This window comes from Actinia tenebrosa, unplaced genomic scaffold (assembly GCF_029948245.1).
Source record: "Actinia tenebrosa isolate PJP-AT-01 unplaced genomic scaffold, QUT_ActTen_1.0 PGA_scaffold3__52_contigs__length_22856419, whole genome shotgun sequence".
Classification (NCBI taxonomy): domain Eukaryota; kingdom Metazoa; phylum Cnidaria; class Anthozoa; order Actiniaria; family Actiniidae; genus Actinia; species Actinia tenebrosa.
The window spans coordinates 7,278,575-7,306,336 of record NW_028292580.1 but is presented as its reverse complement, the minus strand read 5'-3'; the positions used below and the strand labels follow the sequence as shown (position 1 = coordinate 7,306,336).

Below are 27,762 nucleotides of genomic sequence, written 5' to 3'. Positions count from 1 at the left end.
GTAGAGTATTATTCATTGATTTATTTTGTTTGATCTAAGTAATAAATTTTGTTAGTGTTATAAACTGTTACATTGTCAATTGATTAATGGAGGGTGAAAATTAGATAGTGCACCCACTACAAATAGCATATCAGTTGCTATTGGAGAAAGAGTAATGGGAATTCTATGATCAAATATGTGCCAATTCTTCACTCTTTCCATTAATCTCCCAACGTGTACTCTTAGGCTTGCGACTGTCTTGTTGTGGTTGGTCTCTTCTTTTGAGAATTGTTTCTTTTTGTCCAAAAATGCTGGCCTTATTAGTTCTGCTCCCACAGAAGCTAATTCATCAGTGCAGTTGAAACCTTTGTCTGCCATAACTTTATCATGTGGTAGTAGTTTGCCCAAAAATCCACTTTGAGCTGTGATCTCCTTGTCTGATGTTGAACCAGGAAATAGCTCACTAACAAAACACAAAGCACCACTGGGTGTGATGCCAAGCAAGGCCTTCATGGTCGTTCTGGACTTGTATGATGAATAGCAGGCAGATTGACAGTTAAGAGAAGATGGTTTCTCCATTTCAAACTCAGTACAGTCCACAATTACCACACAATCAGGGTAAAAAGACTTAAAAATGTCAGGCATGTACATTTTAATGACATCTCGTGGAGGTATGGTAATAAGTGGTTCAAACTCACTCCTCAAGAATCTAATCCAGGCATTAGTAACTTTAGATACTGTGGATCTTGACACATTAAAACGATGGGCAAGATCCTTCTCAAATAGTCCAAGTCTCAATCTCATTAATACTAATGTGAACTCTTGAAATTTGGTCAGACATCGAGGTCTTCCGACATTTCCACAACTGACCCTTTCATGTTCATATACAATGTTATTAGCAGAATCTTCAACCATCTTAAAACAAAGAAGCATTGCCTTGTAGTCAGGGAAACCCGTGTAAAAAGCAATGTCTTCATTTTTGTCTTTATATTTCTCAACATCAAATCGAATGTTTTGCAGAGAATATCTTAGTCTCTTTACTTCTTGTTCAAGCTTACAATTGGCCTGGAGCAGGGTTGTATTTTCATCGCTTAACTTCACATTTTCGTTTTGCAGCTTCTCCTTTTCTTCAGTCAGTTTAACAATGTCCTCTTTGTGTCTCTGTAAATCTTTCAGCAGCGATTCAATGTCCAAGCTCGTAAGAGATGTTTGACTGGTCGTATTTGTTTGTGTTTCGATGGCAAGGACTTCGAACGTGTCGTTACGTTCGCCATCATGATCACATGTCAGAGAAGCCTGACTTGAGTTTTCCTTTAGCAGCCTTCTCTGTCTCTTTTCTTCCTCGATTTCTTTAATTTTATCAAAACTGACTCTTTTAAGTTCTCTTCTTTTGATTTCTGGCTTTGTCCAGGGGAATATCGACGGCAAATGAGTGCGGCTTAGTTTCGCACCACCTTCAAAATGTTCTGAGCAGATCCGTGTACTTGTTGAGTTCAATTTCAGGCTATCATTCTTCAAAATAACTTTGTAGGATTTTCTAACAGCCTCATCTTTCGGTATCCTGTAGTAGTGTAAATGAGAAGCGCTTCTAAAGCTATTTGTACAGCCAGGAACACAGCAATTATAGTGAGACATCTCAACATTCCTATAACTGCTTTGTAAACATGGCGACTCTGTCCCTCCAAGCAATCCATAGATGCTTTGCGGTCGTAACTCGAACCCAGATCCCGGCTCGTTTAGAACATGGCGAATAGTATTTGCAACAGGCTTAACACGTGACATCTGTTCGATAAGAAAGCGCGAAACTACAGCAATCTAACTTGTACATCATTTCGTGCTAGCTTGATTGCTTGAACTTCGGTAGAATCTTTGTCTTTTATCGTTTGTTATATGGTGGAAATATCGTGCTGCAAAACTCCCTGAAATGTCCCATTTTGGTGGGGTAATTCACACGGCGAGTGGCGCACTTGCCATCAGTGAAATGCAGGTCGAACAGGGTTTACATGTAATCGAACCACTGCCGCCATCAAATGCTAAACAAAGACGTCTTTCCCGTCCCAACACAAAGGATGAAATACGAAAGATGAGACACAGAAGAAAGCAGCGAATTCAAAGGCAAAATAAGCTGTTGTCCAAAGGGGAAAAACGAATTCGCTTAAAAAAGTTGTTCTCCAAGCAACACGACATTGAATGCCAGCAGTTGAAATATGAATTACACAAGCAAACAGTGTTTGCCAAAGAACAAAGAGCAAGAGCCATATGTTTTTGGAGAAAATGGAAAGAAACAAGACTGCTTGTTAAAGATAACGAATCAGGGTAAATTATTTCTATTTTGATATAAATTTGAATATAGTCAGCATTCATAACTTTTCATTTGATTATTATCGAGGCTTTCCTTGTTAATTTCGGCCCCAATCCACCCGAATCCCTCGAGGAACGCCTACGATGCTCGTCGGTTTAAAAGCTTTCTATATTCATTTTTTATAGGCAACTTCGTCAAATAGATCAAGAAAACATACAGGATCTTCCACAAGAAAAACGGCTTGGTGAAGGACGATTTGGAAAGTGTGAGAAAAAGCTTTACAGGGGAAAATTTGTTGCAGTGAAGTACTTTAAGCCGTCTGTCACACTTTCCATGCTTGAAAGAGAAGCTAAACTGATAAATTCCTTTGATCATCCAGGTAGGTTAAAGCAAAAAAAGAACTTGGATGTAATATTTAAGAGAGATCCATATCTCTCTTTATTTGATTCCACTGTTATTCGTGATATTATTTTTTTCTTCCATGGGTTAAATATCTATCTTGAATGCTATAAAGGCACAACTGCACTTCTCTCACTATAAATTCGTGCCATCTTGTTCCTAAAAAACCTACCTGTTGTAGAGTGTAGTAAGACAATATTCTAAATATTAAAATGCTGTCTTATTTGTTTCTTAGCAATGTTTTATGAATATGTTTTATTGTTGAGAATACGTGTTACATCAAAGATGTAATGTTTGTGGACTAAATTTAAAGCATTCTTCGTTTAGCCTTTCTTAATAGATCAACTGAGATGGTAAATGTTTCATTGCTACCAGTACTGGTATCTCAAGAACATTTTCAGTTTTGTGGTTGAATTCTAAAAATATTTCTGTTGGATGGCATTTAATTGAAGAGCATATTTGTTTTTGTCTTTAATGACTCCCCCATCACACACATTTTAATGCTGTTCCATATTCAGTCAATCCTAAGAGCTGATATTCAGCCATTGGTTATTAAAATAAACACAATCCCTTGTTGAGTCAATGTAAAAAAATCAGTAATTAATTTTTTTCAGGGTTGCCATTTGTTTTTGGAATATCAATCAAGCAGAAGCCATATTTTATGGTTGTTGAATTTTATGGTATTGGAAATGGTGAAACAGTTACACTTGCAGAAGGTGCAAAACGCAATTTGCTTAAGACTCAGAGTAATTGGGCTGAGAGTCTTTTGCATTGTTCTGAAGCTATTGCCTACTTGCATGAAAGGGGGTATATACATTGTGATATCAAGGGTGACAATATTGTATTTCACACTGTAGATGGGCAATACTTACCCATTATAATTGATTTTGGCAAGATGAAGAAATCATATGATGCCAAAAAATACACTTTAAGTATTAAAGAGCAAGATAGATATAGGTTAAACCATAAACACATTGCACCTGAAGTAGTTAGGGGAACCCATCCTTAGTCTACGGCAAGTGATGTTTATGCATTTGGGCTTATTATTTGACTTATATGTTATTATAACAAGTATGAAGACTTGAGATGTTTGGCAGTAAAGTGTATACATGGAACACCATGTAAACGACCAACAATAGACACAATCATTTCACGACTTCGTGCGATCAATAAATAGTTCAAGAATGACTTCAAATTTTTATTCATGATTTTTTTTATATTTTAAATTCAAGATCAAGAAATAGGGAGTACTAAATGTACACATGCTGACCTTGACCATGGAGATACTGTATGTTAGATCATTAAGTATGGAAGAAAGCATAGTTTATTTTCCAAAGAGCATATCAAATCCTTAGTTATCGTTCCTAAATTCCAGTTTATAAACAGAATCATAAATGATACAAAACTACATTTTTATGAAATTAGACAGTGATGTAAGGACAACAACTAAGATATTCCTAAGATTTTTCTTGTATGCTTTAAATGCATATAGATTGACTACTGTGATATTAAATATGCTTAAATAATTCCAACAAATTTCAAAAATTAGATATGCTCTTTCTTGTGAAGCTGATGATACTTTATATTTTGCATGGCTCTTCCCCAGGCTTTTACTAATTTCTTCAGGTGGGGTACCTCTACTTTTAACAGAAATGTTTTACCAAAGGAGTTATTACATATCTTTCTTGGTCATTGTCATTTTTGACTGTAGCAAAAGAACATTTTGAAGAAATTCTTTGTACAGGTATGAATCTTGAAGGCCCTCCTGGTAGAGTGTCCTTTTTGCTGGCAACCAGCATGGAATTGAAGTTTGCATAGGTTGTGTCATTTGATGGTTTATACCAGGTAACACATGCAAAAGTATGCTTGCTGTACTTTCCATTTGTAACTACTGAGTGTGTAAAATAGTAATCAACAGTACCAAAAGTGTAAGTTGAATTTATCTGGGTAATGTTGCCATGCATATCTGGCCAGGCAGCAAGGATGCCAGTGGACCGTCTGCTTCTATAAGCCATTTTTGAGCCAAAGTCAATACCATAAATTGTAATAGTACCATACTTCTTAAAAGTTCTGCTGAGATTTTCCTTTGTAACATGCATATCTATATACATTATGTTGTACACTTGGGAAATAATGTCAATGTCTTCCTCACAAAAAACACCTTGCTTGTAACTTGTAGGTACTGATACTGGAGAAACATTTTTCCAGTTTATATAATGCAGTGGAGATTTGGAATCCATGTAATAAAACTCGAGGTGGTCAAGGTAGGTTTCATTTGTAAAACTGGGGAGCTGGTCTTCTGAAATGGACTGAAGGGATGTTGTTAAGTCCGTAAATGATGATCTGAATTGTTCTGGCAAAGAAGTAGTATCAAGAAATCTGGTGGTACAAATTTTTCTCATTAGCTGTAGTTCAACTGATGTATTGTTGGTAACAATATTACCAAGAATTCCATTGTACCGTTCAAAGCTAAAACGCCAAAAACTATGTACTGGACCATAGTCAGTTATTACATCCTTCAAATGACAATGCAGGTGCATATTTGGTGTTATAGCTTTGATCCCATAGAGTGCCTGAAACTGTTTGCAAAATTTGATGATTAAGCCATCTCCTTTTATTATATCTTCTTGCAAAAGCACAGGTTTACAGAGGTATCTGCAAGCTAATGTAAATGTGTGCCAGGGAGTGAGATGTTTATCCTCAATGACCCCTTTCAGTGCAAAAAGAGAATAATACAAAGTCCAGTTCTTCCACTGTTCAGCAGTGTATGTCCCATAATGTGAAGAAATATTGTTTGGAAGTCTTCCCAGATGAGGTGGAACATCCATTTGTTCTATTCTAGCTACTACCTTTTTCAATTGCTTTGTTGATAAAATTCCTTCTTCAATCCAAAACCTAAAAACAAATTTGGCAGTACCCAGGAATAAATTGTGCATAGGATCTATGGCACAGAATCTTATAATGTCAAAGTATTCAAGGTCTAAGAGACTGGAATAGAAAGCTATGCCATACTTCTTTGATAACTCTGTGGCTTTTTTCTTTGTTTTGCTGTCCCTTATTCTTTTTGCATGTTTTCTGTGATTATCATTTGTTCGTTTTTCCCAACTGCTTCTGTCAAATCCAGAATAGTCCCTTTTTCCCCCAAAGTTACCTGGAAACTTTTTGAGACATCGATAACATCCTAGCTCTGCACTGTGTCCCTTCAAACCACAAAGTTTTCTTGCTGCTGGGATATCAGATGAAGTACACAGTACTGCTCCTCTAAATTTCAGTTGAACACTTGACAGACTGTTTTTTAGGTACACTCCTGACCATAAAGCCTTGAGCTCATCAATGGCTGGTTTTAGAAATTCATTTAAGGATTTGGGTTCACGGTTCATTGATGGTATGATTCCTACTACAATTACATTTTCCCACTTAAATCTTTCAGACCTAGGTAAGTTTAACAGCACCAAGTATAACACACCTACAGAATAGTCTTTTCTTCTTTTCATGGGTTGAAAAAAATCAAAGTTTAGCATGAATCCATAGTTTCTTGGAGCATCCAAGAAGTCTTTGCCTTTGTATTTCTTGAAATCCTTCCAAAGCTGACCATCATAAATATCTGTCATTACTGGACCTGTAGGCTGACAAGCTCTCCATTCCTCACATTTATTAGGGAATCCACTTTTCTTTACTAATTCTTCTAAGGGATTTATTATACCATTATAACAGTAGTAATGTATGGGGTAAAACTTTACTGCATTATTTTTTAGTGTCACTTTCTTAACCAATGGGCTACCACATGTCTGGAGTCTTCTTCTTTTATAGGACTTGTTATTGCATGTTTTTCCAACTTGTATACCATTGATATAGGTTAGACATTCATCATATTTGTAGCATTTTGTACACTTTGGGCACACCACATACTTGGTAAAATTATCTCTATTCAAACTCATATATTGTCGAACCATATACATGGAGCAAGGGAGTAATGCAATTATTTCTGTTAAGATTTCATTTGAGATGTGAAGATTGAGAGCTTTAAAAAACTGGAGAAAAAATCTTAAGAGCCATATGAGGCCATTATCACTCAGATGGCAATAGCTTTGCCAAATGAGAAGAAAATATAACATCCAATGAAGAAGGGAATGCACAGTATGACAACTTTTTTTTGTTGGTTCTGGCAGTGGTGGTGCTGTTTCAATATCTTGGTTTATCAGGCATTCTGGAGTGTCATCCCAAATTTCATTGCAATCAGATTCTTCATCTCCTTCACTTCCATCATTTTCACTTTCATCCTGACTAATATCACTCTCTGTGAATGTTATGTCTTCATCATCCTGGAAAGTAAAAGTTATCGAATTGTTTAATTTCTCACTCACTAATATTAGCCAGGGGCAAAAATCCATTACAGACATTTATATTTTCTTAATATTTTTTAATAATTTTTTTCTTAACATTTTTCTCTCACAGATACATTATACTATACAATTTCCTAGACGATTTTCATTTTTATAAAGAGTACTAGATTACAGAATAGCTGAGGATAGCCAAATCATCTTATCATATTTTTACATAGCTAGGAGTGTTGTGTTTTCTTTTATTATTCTATTCACTTATCCAATCTGAAGACATTTGCATACTAAACAAATATTAGACATTAAGATTCCACGTGTGGGTTCGCATAACAAGCCAATCCAGCTTTCACTCCAAACATCATCTTGCTTTCAATATAGAAAGAATGAGGTATACGTATATGCTATATCTGTGTGGGCCTGAAGGTTATATACTTCGCTTAACCAGGTTAAGGAATGAGACTTACCAACAGTATGTGAGAATTTGATTCAGCTTCAAACTCATGATCACTCGGTTCTGATTGTTGAAAACCACCTTTAGCAAATTTATGAGCGTTAGCTTTACACCAAGAAAATACTTTAGCGTACAAATAGTTCGTTTGTAAGAATAGTAAATTTAGTTAAATATTTTACAAAAATACGAACCTGGCGGCGATTCCCCTTCAGAATCAGACGATGAAGTTTCTTCATGCGGTTCAACTTTGGAATATTTGTTAAAACCAGTAGCTTTCCTTGCGAAACTAAACGAGTTCATGTGACGTCTATACGTCGATTCCGAAACTTTCTCATTGCAATGAGAACAATAAACATAGCCAGAGTTAGCATTAAGGCTTGTCATGTCGCTTGTACGATGTAATAATTACAAAATATGATGCTGAAAGTGCTACGTTTAAAGTAAGTAGACGCAGTTATTAAATAGCGGCGTCCAATGTTTGTTTACTAATTACCATGGGAACGGCAGGGCTGTTTTCGTCTTCTCGGAGTCGTTTTACAGTTTTTATTCTGTTTTTCCCATAGTTAATAGAGGGGATCTATTAACTATGGTTTTTCCGTAAGGGACCAGGCTTAAAAAGCATATCATTAAAATAGAGGGCATCTAAGCTCACAGAAACGAGAAAAAAAGAATTGACACATCAATTGCTCTGTGAAACGCGATCCCTTTACATAGCTTTAGTTGCGCTTTAATTGCAAAGACCCACCAATACATCTTTACTTCCCTTTAATCACTAACTACAAAGTTGTTTAAACAGGAACATAACTTTATCCACGTTTACCACGCAACATTAACGGTATATAAATCCAACCGTAACCTTTATCTACCTTTAATATACTACCTTTGATGTTGTTTAAAGGTGACTTACATTTAACACGACATTACGACACCATAAAACATTTGTAAAGACAATGCGCCGTTAATTACCTTTATTTGATAGCTTAAAGGTAGAAATGTGCTTTTAATCATATTAAGCCTGAATATTAAAGGTGAATAAAGTTGTCATTTCGCCCTGTGATTCATCTGTATCCCATGGCTCTGTAGGAGCTCTAGTAGGCTGGATGGCAATCTTGGCTCTAAGATGTTAGCACAAGTTGATACACGTGGGACTTTCTTGGCTACCTAGGGTCTTTCTGTCTTGGTATATTTGCGTTTCTGCCGCCTCTCCAGGTGTCTGAGGGTTTCTTGTTGTTTCTCGATAAGAAGGAGCTGATAGGAAGCATCCCACCTGTTGATTTTTCGGTGGAAATAGCGGCGATAATCATTCTTTTTTGCAACACCTATAAGTAGAAACTGTAAATACGTAATTGTTATTTGTAATAGGAAATATATTTCTTTGTTTGCATTGTACAGCTGTTTACCTTAACCACTAAAGAGCTTCAAAGTATAATATTTCTTTAACATTTCTGGAACATGATAGACCAGGATATGCATATAGGGTGTTATTATTACTGTATGCATATATCCTGGCCCGCTACCACTCATAGCAATCATTTCTTTTCCCCATGCTAATGCCTGAAAAAAAAAATTTAATTGGATCTTGAAAGCATGTGATTAAGCTCACTTATGATATACAGTTCATAAGATAATTTATACAGAAGTAAAAAAGCAGTGTGTATATACCTTTTCCCCAAAGGATTCTGCACTCTCTTGAGTAAGAACAGTATTGACTTGACTGAGTAGATGGCAAAAATTCTTTAAAAAAAAGTTTTTGATATATAAGAAAAAAAGGATTTTTACATAAGTGCAATAAGTATTTGTACTTAAAACCCAGAGACTTTGGGTTTTCTCAACTTTTGCCTCTGGCAGAAAAGCATTAAAAAACTTTGGCAGTCTTTCGAGGAGGCATCTTTTCTCGTTCCCAAGCAGGGGTGTCCATTCTAGTTCCATGGCCTTATTATGCCAAACTTCAAATGACACACCCAAGGAATGGACTGAATCCAGAAAGTCCAGGAGGTGTTTCCCTTTCTTGTACCCTGGGGTTTTTACTTTTCCTTCTTCCTGAAAAGATTAAAATTAAAATATTTATATGATTAAAAAATATTGATGTAGCCATGTAAGCTAACTGGCTTAGAGTAGCCCTAACTTATAGGTTATATTCCAGTTAGCTTGCACCTCAACAAATGCATTGCTTATGGGACAATATTCATAAATGTAGGTGTATATACTTTGAAAATATCAACATCATAATATAGTTTTTCAATTACCTTATCCCAAAAGATGATATCTTTAATTAAACCCTCCTCCAAGCGGTTGGTACTGGCAGTTAGGCTCTGTGTGTCAGAGGGCCCCAAGTTTCCTAGACAGTTCGCCATGAAAATAGCTACAACTGTGGCTCATGTCACATCTAAAACATCAGAAATAATGTAGTTTGAGTGAATTAGGATTGCAAACAGTCCTCATCATTGACTTCATGTAAAGGCCTCAGTAATTTTTAAGTAGTTTCTTATAATTTACCTGTCTTGTTTATGTAGATTGCACCAAATACAGCTAATATCCGATGTAGCAGCTTTCATTCTCATGGCATTGAGAAGAAACTAGAATTCAAAGAAATTCATCATTCAGCTAATTTGCACCAGTACGTTTTCCAATAACCTTAAAAAATAACATACCAAAGAATGTCATTTGATTGTAGACTTCAAACTTCGAGGATTGCACTTCGACTAAGATTGCTATAAATTGGTTTCGAAAAACTGGTATTTCTCCCTTATCATCAACTAATTTCTATATAGAATATTAATCAGCATATTTTTCTTACATTACCTTATAATCTCCACCTAAGAAGAACTCCAACTTAAATTCCTTGTCTTGGACTTGTATCTTGCCAATATCAATGAGGCTGTTTACATCCTCATTGACATTGGCAAGGGATTCTTTCATGTTCCCATGATCTTCACTTCCCATTATCATGGCAACTGTGTGGATTGCTAGTGAAAAATGGAGAGAAACAGAAAAATGTATCAACTTTTGATGCTGGATATGCATGCACTATTTTTGTATATTTTGTATGAAATTGCATAATGATACTTATCAGCACTTGATAGGATGTTGTGCCCTTCCATGTCTAGAAGGGTAAAACTAAAAACAAATAAATTACTGGAATGAGACATTTTGACTCCATCTCCACTCAGTCTCACTCTTAATTTCTCCTGAGCTCCACCTGACTCCAACTAAAAGAAAAAAGAAAAAAGGAAAACTTATTAGGGCAATTCATATATAAGAAAAGAGAGATATAACGCGAAGAATGAAGAGATAGGGAAGATTAGAGACCCTAAGAAGGAATTTTTGTTTTTCACTTACATGTTTTTTAATCTCTTTTTCAAGCAAGTCTTTAAATGAGAGCTCAGCACCATGGCACCTTCCAGGAGTTCTGGTAATTTTCCATTTCTTGTTCATGTCTTTTGCACATTGTTCGATGGCATAGGTTCGAGGAGGGGTCGGGTTTACTTAAGTCAGCTCGTGATACCCTTCGAGGGAGATGGAGAACCGATCCATGATGTATAATATTGTATTTATTTTCTCCTTTTCGTTATTATTGAAAGTCTCATTTGATCTCATTTGACCTAATAAGAAAATCAAAGGCTTTCATGAAGATTTTTTCTTCAAGTATTTTGGAACAGTTGATTTCTGAATTTGTATTAAGATTTTGTTAACAAAAACAACAGAAAACATGTTAGCGTCCTTCGCAACGAAAAGCGTAAGGTTGATAGAAGTGTCCTAATCTTGAATGAAAAAAATTTAAAACGTTTTTTCACTTTTATTGAAACATTTAAAGTAACTTAAAGTATCTTAGAACAGTTGATTTTTGAAACTATTATTGACATGAGAGGAATTGAAGTTGTATTTTGATTTGTATCTTAAGACTGAGATGTTCATACAGGAAACATCTTGGCGTTCTTCGCAACAAAAAATGTTCTTGTAACTACGTAGATAGAAGTGTCCTAATTTTGAATTAAATTTTTTTTTTGACATTATCAATCAGAAAATGAAATTTTAATGTTGAATTAAAGGAATTAAGGTTAGATTAAGATTTATTTATGATTCATTTCACTTGGAAAGGAGTGAATATTACGTTGAATTCAGTGACTTATTTACGAAATAATAGATAACACTCTTACCATTATCGTTAGAGAACTGAAGGTCCACAGCTTCCCCTTTCGCTGTATCTTCGAATTCCACAACAGTGCCCTATAACGATATTAAAATTCAATGTTAATTAGCTGAAAGAAGGTTGCCTATGAATACATTTCATAATCTTCACTTGATTCAAAACAGTCCTATCAAACCTCAAAATTATAAAGATTCCCCACTTGAACTTGATGAATTATAACAGTCTGGAAAATATTTATCTATGTATTAATGTTTACCGATTCCGAAAGCTGTCCGGACTCCCTTGCTTCTTCAACATCTCCAAATAGATCATCATAATGGTTAAGAATTGGAAGAATTGGTATGTAATGAGGGCTTGTAGAGGAGCCACGACCAAGACTATAGGTTATTTGTGTTGGAAAATTTCCCAGCCATGTAGAGCGAGTTCCTTCGCAATAGCAGTTATGGCTTGATAGATCAGCAATTTACCGTGCCCAGTCGGTAAAGAAACGAAAGTATCGTTACCAGTAATAAAGGTCTGTACAGATTGATACTGTTGGGTTGTTAGAAAAATGTTTGCAGGAAGAAAAATTTCAACAACGTGAAAAATACAACTATTTAGATCGGACGCCAATGAAGATAGTGCGGACTCAAGTTTGGTCATTAGATTCTAGCCTAAAACATCAAAATCATTATCTATTTTCTGATCGGTCGATAAATTTCTGTTGCAATATCAGCAATTTGTACTGTCTGTGACAACAAACATGCTGTAGCCGTTTCGTTTTTCAGACCAAAATCGTGGAGGTTCCTAAAAGGCAAAGGTAAAATTTTAAGGTAAAAGGTAAAAATTAAAAGGCAAAAGGTAAAGGTTTTTCTGTGAGTAGTGACAATTACATATAAATCATATACTGTTAAGCTGTTACCTGAATTTTTTCTCGAAGGAATTGGATGCGCCTTGCAAGAGACATAGTAAACTCTCAGTTTTAGTCCATCAGCTGACCCGAGTCTAATACTCACTTAAGGGGAACAGATTAAACTCATTTTATGATAATCTTTGACTATTCAGGATTACAAAAAGGTATGATGGCAAATCTGGAACGGCAGCTTTCATGTTGAAATTGACATTTCAATCCTTACACTACATTCACTCAATGGCCGCCATTTTGTTTTTCTCGGTAAAGCTAAAGCGGCGTTATTCATTTATTATGAGGAATAGTTCGTCATTTGTTGTTCAACTAGTAGTGAATATGAATAAGTCAAATTGTATTCATTGTTCGTAAGGATAAATTACGTCAGCATTACGTCATATCTGATGTCATCTCTAACCTAAATATTGATATATTCCATTAAGTTCTATTTAAGTGTGCTTAAATTTTATATCCATTAGATGAATGTTTTATCTATTACATATTGATGTTGATGCTTAGAAATTTACTCTACAATGAAACTGAAGTACCATTAAATAAAAGATTCATGGTTTGTGGCCTTATGATGTCACTCGTATGGTATCAAAATGCACTAATAATGTACATTTCTTCATTTTTATATATATTTCTCTTAAAAACAAATTCTATATTGATAGCAAACAATATATATTTCGGATCCCAACTTTTACCTCTTTCAGAACTTTCAGTCGTTGTAATACCAAATAGAACATGTCTGTAGCAAAGTTATATATTTCAGACGCAACCGAATCTGGCCTTACACCCATGTATCTAACAGCTGAGTAGAACTGCAAAAGAAAGGAAAGAAAGATGTAAACTAACTGAACATGTTTGAAAATAGCTCTTTTCGTTCTATTACCTTTCTTGTTTTTTCCTAACTCAATAATATATGTACATAACAGCTTCAGTAAACAGAACTTCATGTGGTCAACAGCTATCAGAATCACACAACGTCAACTGCAAAAAAAATGAAATAAAACAATGTGAACAAATGTACATTACTTCGATGATCCTGCTTTGAGAACCATGTCCTTTCTTTATATAGCATTGTCCAAGAGATTTACTATGGCCAACTAGGAGTACCAAAACATCTGTATCATCAGCATGAATGATGCGCTTACCACCAGCGTGCTTTACATGAAGTATCATGCGGGTATCCGCCTCTTCGTGGTTGCACTGCAGTTCTGGAACCTTCTCGACACGTGTTGCAGATATCATCCAACATTCGTTATCGACAGTGACATATAATGAACGGTCATAGAGCTTGCTGCGGATTTCGTCTTTCTTCCAATGAGCCACAAGGAATTTCACAATTTCTGTCTTTGAAGAGACACTTCAGACTTTATTCCACGACTTCACTTTGAAACTTGGTAGAATGTTCTTGTACTTGACTCCTTCATTAGATGATCGTTTTGACCTCTCTGTTGCTCCGGAAGGAATCTTAAGCTTCTGAAGTACAGCCATACCATCGAAAATACTTGTTGATTCATCAGGATACCTCTCTGTCAACTTGACATGCTTCTCGAGCTGCTGTAAAAGCTTAGACTTGCAAGTTTTACGAGGCAGGCCATAAGGATCTGCAAGAGACCAGGGAAGTGGTCCAAGAGGATATTTGAAGACTGTTTTCATGTCAATCTTCCGGAACTGACTAAGTAACGCCATTCTTGAAAACAAAGCTCGGTCCATTTGTAAGGGAAGCAGAAGATCTTTTGCACGAACATTTGTGACATTCTTCATACTCCTGAACGATTTAAGCTTCATTTTCTTAAGAGGATCGAGGAAGTCTTTAGCTGGATTTGACAAGCATCGACTCATCACAAAGTTTCTCATAGCTGCCTTGCCTTCCCGGACATCAGGAGTCGCTGTCATTCCTGTTGACAAGTTGATAAGATCTCCATCGTTTGACCACGGGTTAGTGACAACATTTGTTAGGTTATACACAATCTGCTCAACAGCTTTAGAATCAGTTTTGATTCGTGCGGGAGCCAGCTCTTTGTGAACATATCCCTTGTTGGGAGTCATCGTCAAGTGTTCTCTTAGCAACTTGCTTCTTCTCGAGTCATTCAAAATCCACCTTTGAGTTGCGGCGAAATTTGCACTAAATCCAACATATCCTCCTCCAGTTTTACCGTCTCTGTTTACTGTATTCTCAATTGCTTTGTTGGCTTCATTGCGACCAAATGGGTTGTCTTTGTTCATCTGAACAGAAAAGTGACCGTCTTGAAATGACTTATGTACATCGGGCATGGTAGTTGGTAAGCTACGCATGTCGTTTAGAAATGGAATCAGGTAGCGCGCATAGTTCTGACGATCGTAGGCGAACGCCCGAGGGATGACTTCTTCAACAGAGGAAAGATAAAGTTCCCAGTCGCCAGTTCGTGTTGAATAGATAAGATTTAACGAAAGTTCACATAGATGCAGGTATGACAACCAGAAGCGTGCTAAATCAGTCTCCTTCTCTTTGATATCATTTACAAACACACAAAACTCATTCTTCCATCTAGAAAATTCTTGACTGTCTAGAACTCCTTCGAACTCTTTCGGACCAATGCTTAATTTAAGTTTCTCCATTTGGCGTTTTTCATCATTAGCCATTGCCAAAGAAGCTGCTGGTAGTGACGACTCGAATTCATTAACTAAAACTTGCATCATTCCTTCATAAGTGATCTTGTGGAGACGAACTGCATGGTTATAATGCTTGCCACTTAATACTTTCTCGATAAAGCCTTCTGCCACGATGTCACTTTCAACAGCAAGCTCTTTAAGTCCTGCATCGCCGAAGCGATTTCCGATCACACCCATCAGCATCATTAACAAGTGAAAACCACCCATCATTAGCACAAGACCTTTGAATAATGTCTTATGTTTCCAGTATATTTCCGCTGCTTTTGCATAAAACGCCTGATCAAGCACGCAAACGACGGCTTTAAGGTGCAGTTTATCTCGTATTTCGCATCCTCTGCAGAGCACTTCATACACAGTCCTTAGATCTGTAGCAGGAGAACCCAGCGTATCTAAGTAACTTATTTCACTTTCCATGACAACCATGCCTTCTCGAACTTTGATGTTGAAACCTGTCCAACCCGGTACTAGCAATAACGGGTGAGTCTTCAGCTTTCGCAATTCAATCCAGACGAGATATTCCATTATTTGTGACTGGGACTTTTCTTCGTACGTTGAGTTTACACCAAGGTCTGCAACATGACTCATTTGTTCTGGTCCAACACGCCTTCCACTACAGTACTCAGGGATTTCTCTTGCTACGATGTTTGATGGCAAAGACCTCTTGCACTTTCTTTTTGAAGGCGGTTCATTGTTTCCTTCTGGCTCCTGAATTGCATTTTCTTCTTTCTTCCTTTGCCAAACAAGAATAGAATTCACGCGGTGAGATGTCCCTGATCCACTTAGGGTGCTCTCTAAGTTGTCGATATTGTCAGCAATCATTAGAGCAGTAGAGGGATTAATCTCTTCCTGTTTCACTTCTTTTGGGATGACGACACGATTTTCCTTTTGCTCATTGATGATATCTAATGCACATTCAGTATCAATCTCTTCAACAAGGTCATAGCTTACACCATGTCCATATTTGTCATAGCTTACACCATGTCCATATTTATTAATGATCTTCACAATTTCAGTATTGTTGCAAAGCGCTTTTACAACACAGAGAAAAAGGACACTTTTGGGGGTCTTGATAGCTCCATTTGTGACTGAAAATACAACATCCTGAGCAAAAGAATTTTTAAGTCTTAAAGTTTTTTCTTTCTTATTCTTCTCGCCTTCAACTGGACCTGATATTAAAACAGTGTAGAATGTATCTAAAAGATCAGGGATGTAGGAACCTACCCTTTCAGCTCTTAAATCTTGTTCTGTAGGTGGCCATGACATGTTCACCTTATGGTTTCTTATTTCGTCATTCAAAAGCTTTGCTACTTCAACTACTCTTTCAGTGTTATCTCTATTTGAGGAAAATGAGTTTAACTCACATTTTGACTTATAACTGTCAATTACTACAGTTTGCATATCTAACGTACATGGGTACACCAACACTTTATTATGTTGATAAGAAACGAACTGAAGCTCTTCAAACATGCTTGAAAGTTTACGAATAATGCTTGGTATAATGTTTTCCATGACCTTTCATCTCTTAAAGTTGTTAAATCTAACCCACGTTTGCCACAGATAACGCATAAATCTGCCATAAACTCGATCTATACGTTCATCCTACGTTCATAATGGACGCCATCTTGAATTCTGAGAGATGAGGGGGCATGGGTCTGAGTATGAAAATGATGTTATTTTCATTATTTTCTTTTCTAATCTCAGGAGATTGAAAGTTAAATTGGTATTTTTGCTTTACTTTTTACAATAAGACACTAATTTTGTCCTTTGATAGACTTTAAAAGACATTTTATTCATCTATCCAACAATATATTTCAAATCATGCAGTTATTACAAAAGAAATGACGTCATATATGACGTAAGAGTGACATCACTTCAACCTACATATACGATGTAGATACTCATATTTGTTAATATTCATATGTTATAGACACTGAATGCAGAAATCATTCATTACATAAATGAATAACTGAAACATAGGCTTTTGTAAAAGATCAATATGGCGGATGCTTGGCGCAAAACTCCCTCATTTCAAATGTCAATTTCAACATGAAAGCTGCCGTTCCAGATTTGCCATCATACCTTTTTGTAATCCTGAATAGTCAAAGATTATTATAAAATGAGTTTAATCTGTTCCCCTTAAGTGAGTATTAGAGCGCAAATTTTGAGGGTCAGATGATGGACTATTTCAGCCTTGAACGTTTGTAGTTGTAACTGCCCCTCCTTATTGTCTTTCCTGTCCTCTGCATGAACACAATACATCAAAACGGAAGACATATTTTTGAAATATAAAAAGGTGCTTCCAAACATTCGTAGCAAGAATAATAGTTTCGACAGCTTTTCAATGTCTAAAAAAGTATTAATGTTATAAGCTTCAACCAAGCAGTGAATAGTTCCTTTAAGCTTTTGTTTGCTTTTTTGATAGTTTTCTCAATGCGATAGTTCCCGCATAAGTTGTTCTGATGCCAAACTCCAAGGAGTTTAAACTTCTCTACTCTTTCCAAACATGAGTCGTTGATACTGTTTTGGAATCAAATCCAAAGGAAATCCATTCCTTTGCTTCTACCTATGTGCTTCCTCTTCACCATTCTCAGCTCTCTTTCCCCCCATTTTGTTGTTGATGATATAGCATCTGCAAGTAAAAATAGTCAATAAAAAAATATTAAATTAAAAAAAAAAAATTTAAGTGATCTGACTCGCTCTACTCGCCCGAGGGTGAAGAGTTGGCTATGTAATCGATCAAGAATGATACCGAATTCTACTTCGTCATTGGTCTAAGTCGCTACGAAGTCACGTGAGATAGCACGGGGCAAGCAAGCAGTCAGTTGCGCTTGGTGATCGAGCAGTCAGGTTTGCGAAAGCAAACCTCTAGCGAATATTTATCATTATGGCACAAAATTCAACAGATGAAGACATACTTGCACTACAAGACGAACTATCTGATGGAACAGAAGAAACACCAAACACCAACTGAATCAGGTGTTGAAGCCAGTGTCGCAGCCCTACTAAATGATGGGCACAACAACTCGAAGAATAGTAGTACGAAAACCGAAGGCGAGGACAGCCTGCTTGATGACATTGTGCAATCCCTAAATGAGACCGAGCGAACCGCCGAACCGGTCTCAGAAAAATTAGCAAAGGTCGCTAATACAAGCTGGCTCCACAAGCTCAGCGACGATCATCTGAAAGAAAAATGTGATAAATATCACAGACCTTCTAATTGAAGTAAGGTCATCGTTCCAAAAGTGAACGAAGAAATCTGGAGCAAACTTCCAAGGCCAGCCCGAGGTAAAGACCTCAAACTTTCCTGCCTACAAACGAACGTGACCAAGGTCGGCCACATAGCTGTCAAATTAACAGAATCTCTCCTCAGTTTAAAGAAAAATTCTGAATCAGGCAAGGAGCTTAATGATCTAGTGATCATGACGACTGATGCCGTTGCACTGTTAGGTCACTCGAGGTTCGAAATGTCACAATTCGTCGCGAAGAAATAAAACCAAACCTACACAAGGATTATAGTGACCTTTGCTCGGCCAACGTGCCGATGACTGATCTGCTATTCGGAGATGAATTGCGGACACAGTTGACTCACATTAGAGCTGCAAACAAGATTGGGAATACCACAAGCTCGAACCCTAACCAGAGGCGAAATTATCAGCATGAAACAAACTCCGATACGCATTACACCTCCATTCCAACCGAACTGGTCTTTTGAGGAAGGGCAATTTATTGATTCTGAAATTAAAAAGTTACTTCAGAAAGGTGTGATTCAGCAGTCTTTTGATGAAAAAGGGGAATTTATTTCCCCTTTATTCCTCCGTCCAAAGAAGGATGGCTCATGGCGTATGATTTTAAACTTAATATCCTTAAACCAATATGTTGTTTATCACCATTTTAAGATGGACACAGTATGGACTGCTGTTCAAATGATGAAACCAAATTGTTATATGGCATCTATAGACCTGAAGGATGCCTATTACTCTGTTGCCATTGCTAAACAATACCAGAAATACCTCAAATTTAAATGGAGAGGTGATTTATATCAATTCACATGTTTCCCTAATGGCCTTGCGCCCTGCCCACGAAAATTTACTAACTCGCTTAAACCTGCATACTCCACATTGAGAAAAATGGGACATTTATCTGTGGGTTATATTGATGACTCATACCTACAGGCTGACTCTTATGACTCATGTGTTCAGAACATTATTGACACAGTTACACTACTCAACAGCTTAGGCTTTGTTATACACCCAGAAAAATCTATTTTAGTCCCAACTCAAAGGCTTGTTTTCTTGGGATTCCTGTTAGACTCCTCCTGCATGAAAATTTCCCTCACACCTGAAAAAGCACTAAACGTTAAGAGTGCATGTCAAAGGCTTCTAGACACTAGCCAGCCAACCATCAGAACAGTAGCTAAGGTTTTGGGTCTCATTACCTCCAGCTTTCCAGGTGTAATGTTTGGGCCGTTACACTATAGGTGGCTAGAGTTAGACAAAATACAAGCCCTGAAAAAAATAATAGGGGAAACTTTGATGGGCCAATGTCTCTTTCACCTGAAGCTTTAAGAGAACTTGAATGGTGGGTTAAATCAGTTGAGACAGCCTATAATGCAGTCAACCATTAAGCACCCCAGCTCACAATGAACACTGATGCTTCAAAAAAGGGGTGGGGCTGCACACTAGGGGGCACTTCAACAGGTGGCAGCTGGACCTCAGATGAGGCAGAAAGCCTAGAAACAAGGGCAGTATTTTTTGCCTTGAAGTCCTTTGAAAAAACAATATCAGGAAAAACAATCAAAGTGTTGGTTGACAACACAACAGCAGTTGCTTGTATAAACCAAATGGGAACTTGCCACTCTATAGATATTAACAGATTAGTTATTGAAATCTGGGAGTGGTGCATATCACACAATATCTGGCTAACTGTATCCCATATCCCAGGAAAGGATAACCCATCTGCTGATGCAGAATCAAGAAAAACACGAAGGGAAACTGAATGGAGTTTAAACCCCAGAATCACCACCAAGGCTTTTGATAAAATGGGCATTACCCCAGATATTGATTTATTTGCATCCAGAACAAATTCTAAATGCAACAAATATGTTTCCTACCACCCAGATCCAGGGGCATGGGCAGTGAATGCATTTCATATATCATGGGAAAAGCTATGTTTTTATGCCTTCCCCCCTATCTGCATAATCCAAAAAGTACTAAGCAAAATACACGAGGACAAAGCTACAGGCCTTGTAATTGTTTAAGGCTAAGCTATTCGAAAAGGCAAAGCGTAGAGGCATGAAAATTCCTCCTTACTTGACGATATCACAAACGCACAGCCTACCGGTTCCTGAGAACATAGAAATGCAAAACTTGGGTGCTAGGGCTAGGCTCCAAGTGGAACTTTTGAATGACCTCAAAGAAATGTTCCCAGATGCAGACTTTGGTCGCCTTAACTTTCAGACCGAGGTAAAGAGTGGTAGGACACAAGTTCAATATCAAGGTCGCGACAAATGGTATCCCCTGTTTAACGCTAAGGACTCTATGATGATTAACAAGGGCCTTCCTAAGGAAATCAAGAATGCTTTATGAAAACCAAATACGCTCTTGCAGGTACACAATAATCAAGGCATCATGCAACGAAGCCTTGACATGATGAAAGACTTGACTAAGAAAAGCGGCCATCTCCTTGGAGTGATGGGAACCAAGGGTTACACCAGACTACCCGAAGTAGACTTAGGCACTGGATCAGAAACGTCAGAAGAAACAATACCAAAAGAAACGCCAGAGGAAGTAGGCCTCAGTGATACGAGGGAAGACTTTGGTAAACTGGATGAAACGGTGTCGATTATTAAGAGGGCAATCGAACGCGAAAGGAAAATCATTGAGGAGCATGATGGCAATCCTCCCCCTTATGATGCTACTGCACACGATAAGGCAGTCTTCAAGGAAATGTCACGAAACCTTAACGCTAATCTCTCAGAGAAGATCGATGAATTAAATAAAGTCAAAGATGCAAAGGATAGGCTATCTATCAAAGGGATTTGCCATTTTTGTCCTGATGCATCGGATGATGTTTTGAATGTCCTTTTCATCTCTTTCTATTCTCTCTATTCCGAGTTCTTTCTGGAAGTTTGAGGTTGTTGCCATTCCACTCATGGCTTTGACAGCAGTTGTTGCAGCTGCCATCATGTGAGCCGAGAGAGCCCACTTATCTCTAGTTTCCTCCATGCCACTGACTCCAACGATTCCTCCTTTAGTTTTGGAATCTTTGTTGATCGTTTGTTCCAGTGCCATGTCTGGTGAAACACGATTGAATGATGATTGCAACGATGATGTTGAGACAGCATGGGCTCGATTTTCTGTGAATTCTCTGTGAACATCTGGGGCAACATCTGAAAGCCTTTTTATGCCCGTTATGTAGACTGTTCCCCATCTGAAGTAGTTTAGGTGGTCAAATGCTCTATCATATGGTATCATTGCATTGAATGTCTCAAGGTGCAGCTTCCAATTGCCATCTCTATCACCATGGACAAAATTAAGCAACAACCAGACCATTTCCATATACTCGTTCCAAAACGCAAATAAAGCTGAGCGCTGGCAACCATACATCTTGAACTGTTTGAATTGTGGTCCGAGCTTTGTAGTGAGAATATTGCCAAGCTCCACCACCTGATGGTGAATCTCCTCTCGATGTTTCACCACAGAATCATGCCCTGACTGAAACATATCGATTAATTCTTGTTTCTTGTTGTTAATATCATTCAGTGCTGTTTCGTTGACTTCGTTTTTCTCAAGCCATTCCAAAAAGTGTTCCCACTGGAGCCTTTCAAGTGCCTTAAGAGCGAGTTTATGAGCTCTCGTCGCCCTATTGTAATGCGTGCCACTAATGATCTTTGCTGCAACATTGCTTCCACATACAGTCAATTCAAAAAATGTTGTCGTCGACCAACTCAAGCCTACGCGACTGGACCGAAAGGAACTCTGGGTAGCAATCATTGAAGCTGAGTTGACTCCATAATTTTATCTGACTAGTTATGCCTGGTTTAAAGCACGAACCTTCGTAGGCGTGCGGAAATGTTGAAGGAGACTTTTTTAGTGCCTTCATATTTTCGGGATTGTGAACTGAATCACAACTACTTTGTTTTTCTTTCCTTAAACCCAAGAAGACATGCATTTAATGGATTTTTTACTCGCCATTATTATCTTTGCTACTACCGGGAACAATTAATTCAGACCGAATATTTAACCGCTTCAGTGATTTTTACCCATATTCCTTTCGGTCCAGTAGCGTAGGCTTGGAACCGGTCGACGACAACGTTTTTTGGATTGACCGTATGTCACTCTCTATCCAAAGATCCTCTATACCTGATTCTTCCATGCGCTTACCAATCACACCAATGAAGTTCTTTGCTCGATGAAAGCCTCCGAGACGTATCACTAAGTTGTCTAGTTCTGGCGATAAAGCCCACTGGATTCGTTTAGCCTCACAATAAAGTCCCTCGTCAAATGTAACAACTCCATTGCCTTGTTCTAGTGTATTTCGAAATGTCTTGTCAAGACTCTTCAAGCATGTGTAAACCGTGTTTGGGTCCTTCACTGGAGCTGGTATCATTGGTGGGAAGCCAATTCGAGTAGGTATCAATTCATGCATAGTAACTATAGCATGAAAGCCTGTCCATCCAGGTATTCTCTGCCTTGTATGAGGTTGTTCTATTTGTACACAAAGCAGTCTTGTTGGAGTGTTTCGAGTGAAGATCCATGCTCTGTTCAATCCCTCTAGGGTATCGCGTTCTGTGGCACACTGCATGAAAAAATCACTCTTTGCTTTTCTCATGATTGTAGGAGCTGGCGTGTTACCAATGAAAGGTAGTTGGTAAAACTGTTTCGGCAGACTTTAATGCCCTACGTCTGACTTTAGCAACATTGCTTTGTGGCAAGCAATTTTTCATTACCTAGAGGAAATCCTCCCTGGTAATATGCAAGGCTCATGATATGCACACTTTCTTTGCCATCAACAGTGTCTTGCATAAAGTCTACATTGTCTGCCGCACTTTGTGCAAACGTACCTTTCACTATGTGTGAAGGCAGAATTGCTTGGTAGTAGCCTTCACCATCATCAAATTGCTTTAAGCTCATCTCTGCCCACTCGGTCTTCACTTGTTGGCATTCCCAGTCATTTATACTGTGACCAAGATGGTTAAGCATTGGTAAAATTTCTTTTCCTCGCACCATGGTTTTAATTGCAAGGCCCAATCCTACATTTTTGGGCATCTTTTTTCGACCACAAGAATAGCATGCAACAACATCTTGGGCAATGGATAGGATCTTTCTTGCTTCGCGTTTTTGATTGCTGGCCTCGTCGAAGTCTGATTCATCATTAATAGGTAACTGCTCATCATTGAATGATCTTTGAGACTGCATAAGCCATCTCAAAAATCTAAGCAATTTCTCCGGTATAAGGATCATTGGCCTTTTCTGTACTCAAATCAGAGACATTTAATGGTTGGGTTTCTATGCCTACAACATCCTTTAATTTACTTCGTAATATTAAGAGGCATGGTACAAAACTTGTAACTTGGTGTCTTTCGTTGGTGACATTGAAGACTGATTCTCAACATCTTTCAGTTCTGCTACAAAATTTATTATTTCTCCAAGATTCAGAGAGGAACTACAAACATGCTCAGAAGTATTACTACCGTACCGGTGGAATGCAATTTCTTCTCCGAATTTGGCTATTAATCTCTTTTTCAGGTTTTGAGTTTTATATAATTCTGCGGTTTCTTGCTCTATTCCAGCTTCAATAAGGTAGCGTTTATACATATTAAGCAAAGTGGCCATGTCATATGCTCTACCCCCTTCAATGAGATTGTGTCCCATTTCTTGCTTTAACTTTAAAAATGCTTGCCCATAATGCCCAGTCTTGGCTTTAGTCGATGATGTAACTACTATATACCGTTGATAGCACCCTATATGGTATTTCCCTTTAAGAGCAATTAGGTCCATGTCACGAATTCTTGTCTTCATTGACTCATCGTCTCGATATTCCGCAGCTCCCATCAGCGTTTCATATGCGTTTTTTGTGACAACTTGTGCCACAGCTTTTTCCCCCTTACATTTTATTTTCTGACATACAAAACACAAATCCCAGTTGGTCGTCGCTCCTGAACTTCGTAATGTTACTCCAGATGATGAACTGGACTGGTCTGTATCTTGAGCTGCTAGAGGAACTTGATATTTCATGTTTTCTATGCTGGTATAAACACTATAACATGACTTGTGCCATTTTACAGTTTTTTTGTCCAAAGACTTGTCCTTTTCTAGGTCTGGTTCAATGCGTCGAAAAATTTCATCGCTCCTCCGTCTAGCACTCTGAATGAATTTAACAACAGACGAGGGCATACCTGTCTGAAGCTTTTCATTTTTCTTGCCTTGACATTTGATGCACTTGTCGTAATCGGTGCTCAATCTTGTTTTTTTAGAGTGAGTTTAATTCCCGGGCTGCCTGGGGCAAATGCCGTCTTGAAAATAAAGTAACATCAATAGTATCAAGTAAAACAGTAGCTCTAGAAATGCATCAACTCATATTTCATTATTTGCATACTTATACTTTAATCATATGCATTAGTTAAATATAAGTTATTCTTATATAGAACCTTCACGCAATATTTACACCTAGTTTATCACCACATCCTTTTTATATTATGTAATATGGTTTGAATCATTGATGGCTAAGTTAATAAACATTTTTATCAGATCTTTCGCTAGTTTGACAACTGATTAGAGCTTTCAAGGGCTCTAACTTTTCAATGTTCTCAATTCATATTTTACAGTTTTTCTTTCATTTGAGAACTTGTAATTATTGTATAAATTTTATTGCAACATATTTCAGTGAAGACTGACAACCTCTCAATTATAACGTTGAATTGTAACTGTCTAGGTCTAGTAAAAAAAAGAATCAAAACTAGCTTTGGAAACTAGAAGAAGGAATAGCTGATTTTCTTACATTAGCCTTTTTCTTACCTTTGATTTACTTATGGTAGCCTGCGTAGAGAGTATTTTTATTTTTTATTTCCTGAACATAAAGACGGAATCATTAATACCAAGTAAATTGTTTAGTCTGAAGAATAGAAAGTAGAAGTAGACTTCGAATTGAAGTTAGAAAATGGAACAGGTAATCATCAAACGAATTAACTAAAATAATCCCATGCAAAGGGAGTTAAATAGGATATCTACATACAACACTTTTAGCATAAAAGCTAATTTTATTTTAAAAGTATGTATTCTAAACAATTTTGATGTAAAAATGTGGAAAAAAGTATAGAAGCCTAAGATTAATTCACTTCCAAAGTGTGCAGTCTTGACTTCGACTGAGGAATGATGAATGAAGCGTTTTTAATGCAAAAACCTTAGCTTGCAGGCTGAAGTTATTGAAAGAAAGGCTTAGGACATCAAGACTAGATTATATTACTGAAAATTTATGGTATTAATAAGAAGAAAACGTACCTTTTCCTCCGAAATCCATCAAGAAACAGTCAACATGGCTTCTTTTTCCTCACTGTAAGTACTCTCTCCCCTCCCCCAAATATTTCAAACCTTGGGATTTGTTGATTAATCTGATTAGTTAGTGAGATTTATTAAGTATAATCTTTAAAGCATTATTAATTAATTGTGTAAGAGACCAGTCGTCTTCTCGATTACACTTATTTAATAATTAAATTTATGAAATTATGACGTCATCAACATCAGAGATGTGTACAATGTGCATGATTTGATTTGTACAGTTTCATCAGTCATTTTTACATAACAACATTTTATAAAAGAGGTTTTGAAAATTTTTTCCTCCATTCTTATATCAATATGTAATCAAATAAAACCACCAAATATTAAGGTTATATACGTTTAACCTCTGTATAATCAATACGCTTTCAGTGGTATCAGCCCACCCGACTAACTCCACTGCCACCCTCCCAAGAACATTTAAGGGTTATGCTTTAATTCTGGCTAGGTTGAAAATTGTTAGCTTTCCAAGTAAACAGACTCGTTAAATAGACGCTGTGAGCTTTATGACGTGTACTTAGAATTGACAGTGGTGATGTGTAAAATGTGTGGACAAGAGAAATCATATTCTGGATTCGAACCAGTATCCGATTAGTATCGGACGGCCAACTATGATTTTTGGTTGTCGTGTGTGCGGAATGTAGTAATAATAAGTAAGACACAATGTGTTTATTACCATGAATCATATTTATTTACAAATAGTTTAGAAGAAAAATGTGGTTGTTACATAATATTAAGTATTAAGGAAAGTATTAAGGTGAAACTATAACAACAACGTAACAATAAAGTATAAATTGAATATCTAGGTATTCTACAAATATTAAAAAACTGTTGTAAACGATCTTAAACAAATAATTCAAGTATAAATTACTTGTACTAAATGTAAAATAGTAAGTAGGAATACTTGTATAAAATTTTTGCAATCTTGCTATGATATGAATTTTCTTTCTCAATCTAAATTCTTTAAATTTGTATTTTGTGTTTCCTTTTAGATTCAGGGTTGGTTGGTGCGTTGAATAATAAAAGAATTGTGTAAGCCTAATGCCTGAGGAATGCTGCTGCTTTCTGTTCGGAAAGTGTGTCTGCAGAACCAAATGAGGGAGTTGATGATCAAGAGGAAAATGATTCTTAGTAGATTAATACACGCATTTCTTTATCTACAACAACTTATATTTTGAACGGATATCAGCTATACTGAGCTATAACTTATGTATTTTGGTGCTTTTTGGTACTTTGTAAACATTCTGAGTAATAAATAATAAACGAGCGCTAAGCTTGAGTTGCAATAAAAAAATGAGTAGCTTAAAAGAATGGGAAATACAAAAAATAGATTTCAATGAATGAAGGAAAAACAGTAAATAAAATAAATAAAATGATTTTCTTGTGGATGGTAAGCATAAGATCGTTTTCATAAACCCTTGAAATTTGTTTAGCGTATTTACTACAATTATATTCTAATGCTTTTGGTTTCCATTGTTTCAATCTAACTATTACACCCTAGTAAATACACTTTGTTTCAACAGGTTTATGAAAACCACTCTAAAGCCTTGGTTCTCACAAGCGACGCAAGAAGAAGCATAATGACATACGCAAGCGCAGATAGTACTTTAAGGTTGACGACTGTTTTGTGCTGTCCAAATACAAAGGGGGTAACTAACCATGTAAGGCTAACTGCGCTTGCGTATGTTGTTATGTTTATGTTCCCATAAGACAACTGAATAAATGAAAAATGAATCAGAGAGAAAAGAAATTGACTTGGTGGAGAATGCAGATGTATATGTAATAATAAATATAATATAAAATATATATAAAAATTAAAAATTAAATTGAAATATGAAAATTAATAGAATATGAAATTAGATTTTTAGATATTTATAAAATTGAAGATTATACCAAGAGAATAAATATCACTTTCGGAAGAACGACGTCCTTGCAAAACTACTGGTGCTAGATGACAGTAAAATGTGACATACGTTTTCGCGGGAGGATTTAACGCTTCGCATGCTTTCCCTTAATCTATTATGTACGCTCTTTTCCTATC

At 36.9% G+C, this 27,762-nt stretch overlaps 3 protein-coding genes and 1 pseudogene across 3 annotated transcripts; 2 read left to right on the top strand and 2 right to left on the bottom strand.

The window, feature by feature from the left end:
- Nucleotides 1–75: 75 nt before the first annotated feature.
- LOC116302072 (uncharacterized) lies at nucleotides 76–1,653 on the bottom strand. Its single transcript, XM_031711270.2, has one exon. It carries the CDS (start codon nucleotides 1,612–1,614, stop codon nucleotides 76–78), a length of 1,539 nt encoding a protein of 512 aa, XP_031567130.2. The 5' UTR covers nucleotides 1,615–1,653.
- A 2,670-nt stretch (nucleotides 1,654–4,323) lies between these two features.
- LOC148908373 (uncharacterized) lies at nucleotides 4,324–7,855 on the bottom strand. Its single transcript, XM_089035846.1, has 3 exons — nucleotides 7,663–7,855; nucleotides 7,485–7,576; nucleotides 4,324–7,002 (listed from the first exon to the last, which is right to left on the bottom strand). The coding sequence occupies exons 1-3, from the start codon at nucleotides 7,853–7,855 to the stop codon at nucleotides 4,324–4,326; spliced, it is 2,964 nt and encodes a 987-aa protein (XP_088891972.1).
- A 10,216-nt stretch (nucleotides 7,856–18,071) lies between these two features.
- Nucleotides 18,072–18,880, top strand: LOC148908372 (uncharacterized; annotated as a pseudogene).
- A 184-nt stretch (nucleotides 18,881–19,064) lies between these two features.
- LOC148908371 (uncharacterized) lies at nucleotides 19,065–19,733 on the top strand. Its single transcript, XM_089035845.1, has one exon. The coding sequence runs from the start codon at nucleotides 19,065–19,067 to the stop codon at nucleotides 19,731–19,733; it is 669 nt and encodes a 222-aa protein (XP_088891971.1).
- The last annotated feature ends 8,029 nt before the right edge of the window (nucleotides 19,734–27,762 follow it).

Coding starts and splice junctions, on each gene's coding strand:
- LOC116302072 (XM_031711270.2), bottom strand. CDS start 1,614: ATGTCTCACTATAATTGCTGTGTTCCTGGCTGTACAAATAGCTTTAGA.
- LOC148908373 (XM_089035846.1), bottom strand. CDS start 7,855: ATGACAAGCCTTAATGCTAACTCTGGCTATGTTTATTGTTCTCATTGC. Junction 7,577..7,662: donor TGAAGGGGAATCGCCGCCAG/GTTCGTATTTTT, acceptor CTTGGTGTAAAG/CTAACGCTCATAAATTTGCT. Junction 7,003..7,484: donor CAAATTCTCACATACTGTTG/GTAAGTCTCATT, acceptor TTTACTTTCCAG/GATGATGAAGACATAACATT.
- LOC148908371 (XM_089035845.1), top strand. CDS start 19,065: ATGGACACAGTATGGACTGCTGTTCAAATGATGAAACCAAATTGTTAT.